Consider the following 4,432-nt stretch of genomic DNA (forward strand, 5'->3'; position numbering starts at 1 on the left):
AGATGACATAATTAAATAAGAACCTTAAATAAACTCAAACTGATATGATAATAATGATATCATATAGTATAGTATAGTATATTTTTAGGGTGTTTTTCCCAAAAAAAAAAATAGCAAGTTACTCAAATAAATCGATTGGAAACTAAATTTGTTATATTATAATATTTTAATATAGTAGATAAAATTACAATTTTGTTTATATCTATAGAAACCCAGAAATATAGCAGTTTACAATATGTACATAATTCGCTCTGTAGCGAATTATATTAAAATATGTACAAAGTAAAAATTACTACAAAATGTTCGTGGTTTCTAAAAAATTAGGGTATGCATAAATCACCATAAGGTATAGCAGTTTATGTAAAAACTGAATAGAAATGTAAGGATTATGTGTACGTGAAATTATGTTATATATAAATATAAGAATACGATAATAATAAATTGACCATAATAATATTATTATTGTGAATAAATTTATAAATAATTTAAATACAATAATATTAAATAAAAAATAAAAAATTATGATATTATAAAAATTTGTTACATATATTATATAAAAAAATTCAAAACAATCTATCATTTAGATTATTTTATTTAAGCTAATAGTCAATTTTATATTTTAGTTTTGAAATTGAAATTTTTTGTGTAAATTATATATAAGCCTAAATTATGTATAAATGTCAAATATAAGATACAATATACAACAACATACATAAATTTTTACAGTAATTATCTCTACTCTTCGTATATTCTCTCTTTCTCTAAAAAAAATATTATATAAAAATAAATAAATAAATTTTCATCAAAATTTTAAAATTAAAACATACTCTCAATAAAAATAAAAAATATACATATATGTATATGTATGTAAAATATATTATTAGCTGAAAAATTTTGATCCAATATTTCAAAAAAAAAAATTGTTATAAGCAAGGATTTTTTCAATTAAATATAACTTTTTTATAAATAATCACATAAAATAATATTTAAAAATAAATACAAACAAAACATAAGAATACACTTGTTATTCTTAATTAACAAAATCAAATGTTAAAATAAGAATAAATTTATACCTCTAGTAATTTGAAATATATATAACAAAATCATTCAGGAGAAAGAAATATATACACATACAATTAAAATGATAGGAGGACTCGACACTTAGTTGTTATGTTGTTTTTAAAATAGAAAAAAAAAATGATAATTTACATCAGAATATTTTCACCATATTTTATACTGTGGCATCATTAAATATATATGTATAGGTAGCTGAAATAATTGTATTTTTTATTATTATTTTTTTTTGTTAGTTGTATATTTTGATTTTATTTGTATAAATTTAGTATCATATTATTCTTGTTTTTTTTTTGCTTGGATATAGACTAAGATCCACAAGTGGATTCCATGTTATTCTTGTTTTCTATAGATGACCTACCTTCTATTTTTTTATAATTGTCTTTCACTGATACTTATAGAAAATTTACGTATAAAATATGATACTAATTAAATTTATACGTGAATTGTAAAGAAAATAAAGTGTCATTTATACAAAAGTAAAATATAAAATTAATTATTAGTTGAAATAAAATAGTCCAAATGATAGATTGTTTTGATTTTTTTTATAATATATGTAATAAATTTTTATAATATCATAATTTTTTATTTTTCTATTTAATTTATTGTATTTAAATTATTTATAAATTTATTCACAATGATAATATTATATCATGATCTGTTTATCTTCATCGTATTTCTATATCTATATATAACATAATTTTACGTACACATAATTTGTTATATATAACATAATTTTATGTACACATAATTCGTTATAGGATGTAGCAAATTACATTATTCCTGTTTTTCATATAAACCGTTGGACCTTAGCTTGTATGCATGCCCCAGTTTTTTTTTTCAGAAAGGTTTAATTACTCCGCAGATTCCTATAATTTTACCAAAATTTTAATTAGGTCTTTATATTTTTTTTCTTTTCAATTGAGTCTTTATACGTTAAATTTTTTTTCAATTTAGTCCCTGCCGTGGCAAAACCGTTTAAGATAACAGAATATTCTGTTAAAAAATCGAATATTCTCGTAATTAAATTAGAATAATTAATTAACCACGCTTTTTTTTTAAAATACCAAAACTAACCCTTGATATTTTGTCCAAAGTGAGAGAACCTATCCAACCCTAACTTGTTCTCTGAAGTTCCTGTTCGGTGGCGTTTCTCCTTCGTTCATTGGTATCATCGTCCATCTGCATCGTCGTCCGTAGCAGCTGACCATTCGTCGGTTGGTGGTCCTTCGTCGCTTTTGGTCTGCTCTGCGCTGTCCATCTGTCTGCTCAACACAGTTTGTCCGTGGGTTCTGTCGCGTTCCCTCACCGTGCCTCGCCGTTCCCTCTTCATATCCTTCAATCTCCAACTGTATTTGCCTTTCTTTTTTCCTTTTGTTTTAAAATGGTATTTGTTTCCTCAGCTATAATGGACAGAGAGTCATTCAGAGTGAATATTGTTGACACAGAGAATGAGAGGTCAGATTGCAGCGATGAAGATGATTTGGAAGATCGTTTTATTGATGATAATCCTATTCCAGAGGTTTTCCCGCAAATTTCTATTTCTAATGAAGGCACATTCAATGTTCATCCCTCTCCTATCTTGCTTGTGTGTGTTCCGGTTTTATTTGAGACTTTTCCACTTGATCTTGTATAATTTTTCTTGGAAAAGATATTAATTATTGCAATTGTAGAGTACTTTTAATGGAATTTGAAGCATGTTTTGAGGCACTTTTAAATCAAAAGACTTTAAATATAAACAAAGTCAAAATAATATCTTTTTGCCTTTCATTACCTTTACAATTTTTTCAATGTCTTTTGATATTCACAAATGATAGGTAGGTACTTGTTTATGTTTCTGATGATATCAAACCAGAAGGTAAGAAAAACAAACATGGATGGCTTAAAAAGAAGTATCATTTGGTAGAGTCAGATGATGATGGTGATGGTAATAGTATTATTCAAACAGCTTTGGAAATTAACAATATCCTTCAAGATAGCCAGACACAATAGGTGATATCACTAATTCTAAATTATAGTTTGTATGCATGCTTGTTTTCTCTGTTTTAGTGTTTTTTAAGTTTTTTAATTTATTTATGATTTTGTTTCAATGAAACAGGGAAGCAGCTCTATCGGACAAAAAGAAAGATGTTGGAGATGTTAAAAATTTGAAAAAGAAAAAGAAAGAAAAAGAAATCAAGAGTTCCTCTAATGGGCATTCTATAAAACTATATCAAAGTGAGCAAGATAAGCCAAAAATTGAGATGACTCTGGATATTTTAGCAGGGTTTTGTTAATTGATGAATTGATGTATGAAATGGTTTTATTGATTATGAATTTTGTTTATTGTTGATTGTTGTTGATGTGATGATGTTGATTATGAAATTGAATTTTCTTTTTCTCTTGTTTATCATCCTGAATTTGTCGGGATTATTTGTAAGAGTTCCTTCTTCTGAAAACTAAATTATAAATGAATAGGTGACTATTGATACTTTTTTACATGGTTTAATTCAAGAATGTGTAGAAAAAATTCTGGACTGTTGCCTTATATATCTTGTCTTTTGTTGATACTTGAGAAAATATGTATTGCTTGTTCTATCCTAAACATAGAAAAAATTCATGCCTTCAATATACTTGTTTTTGGAATTTTGTCAATCAAATTGGTTCTCTTGTTTGAGGAACTATATAGAAATTAGTTTTTGTAAATCATTTTAGTTATTACTCTATCAATGGTTCTTGTTACCATATGTCATATGGAAGTTCTTTCGTTATGTTGATATGATCATATATGGTTGCATATATTTGCTTTTATATGTAATAAATTACTCTTGTAATTGTGTGATGATTAATCTTTTTTTCTTTTTTCAATTCCGACATTAGTTTGATACTAATTACATGTGGTACTGATTGTTTTCAATAATAGAGGTGTATATGGTGGTGACTGGAGAACCTCCAAAGAGAGCGAGAGGCTGCAACACAAGAACTGATTTTGGTAGAAAGGGATATCTTGTTGGGACACCTGATGAACTCAAGTCTGCTATTTCAGAATCTTTCTCGGTTTGAAAACCGGCAGTATCAATGTTATTGTTTTTTTTTTTTTTTTTTTTTTTTGGTTTCCCACGGTATCCCCCAACCCGGCAGGTCAAGGACTAATCCGTCGCGGTACTGAGCTCCATTTAAGGGTTTGCCGCTGGCCAATTCAATGTTATTGTTGATCAGAGAGTGGGAGGCTGCAACATGATTCCAGCTTATCTGTATTACATTGAAACTACATTCTCTGTGGTTTTCATTCTTAGATTTCAAATTTCATAACACAAATTACATAGTCTTGTGATGGTCTATGGTGTACCATGATATGATAAAAATACAAATTATATTC

At 26.7% G+C, this 4,432-nt stretch overlaps 1 protein-coding gene across 4 annotated transcripts; it reads left to right on the forward strand.

Moving 5' to 3' along the window:
• The first annotated feature begins 2,154 nt into the window (after positions 1-2,154).
• On the forward strand, positions 2,155-4,432 carry LOC112716141 (uncharacterized). Of its 4 annotated transcripts, XR_003160186.3 has the most exons (5): positions 2,155-2,425; positions 2,523-2,662; positions 2,892-3,066; positions 3,173-3,291; positions 3,977-4,432. XR_003160186.3 is itself a non-coding variant. In XM_025768006.3 (4 exons), exons 2-4 carry the CDS (start codon positions 2,526-2,528, stop codon positions 4,114-4,116), a joined length of 330 nt encoding a protein of 109 aa, XP_025623791.1. In that variant the 5' UTR covers positions 2,157-2,425; positions 2,523-2,525; the 3' UTR covers positions 4,117-4,432. The 4 variants fall into 4 exon arrangements, 1 of the variants encoding a protein (XP_025623791.1); XR_011866828.1 differs by having other exon boundaries at positions 2,523-3,066; XR_011866829.1 differs by having other exon boundaries at positions 2,156-2,596.

This window comes from Arachis hypogaea, chromosome 10 (assembly GCF_003086295.3).
Source record: "Arachis hypogaea cultivar Tifrunner chromosome 10, arahy.Tifrunner.gnm2.J5K5, whole genome shotgun sequence".
Taxonomy (NCBI): Eukaryota; Viridiplantae; Streptophyta; class Magnoliopsida; order Fabales; family Fabaceae; genus Arachis; species Arachis hypogaea.

Coding starts and splice junctions, on each gene's coding strand:
- LOC112716141 (XM_025768006.3), top strand. CDS start 2,526: ATGAGAGGTCAGATTGCAGCGATGAAGATGATTTGGAAGATCGTTTTA. Junction 2,597..3,172: donor ATGATAATCCTATTCCAGAG/GTTTTCCCGCAA, acceptor TCAATGAAACAG/GGAAGCAGCTCTATCGGACA. Junction 3,292..3,976: donor TTCTATAAAACTATATCAAA/GTGAGCAAGATA, acceptor TTTCAATAATAG/AGGTGTATATGGTGGTGACT.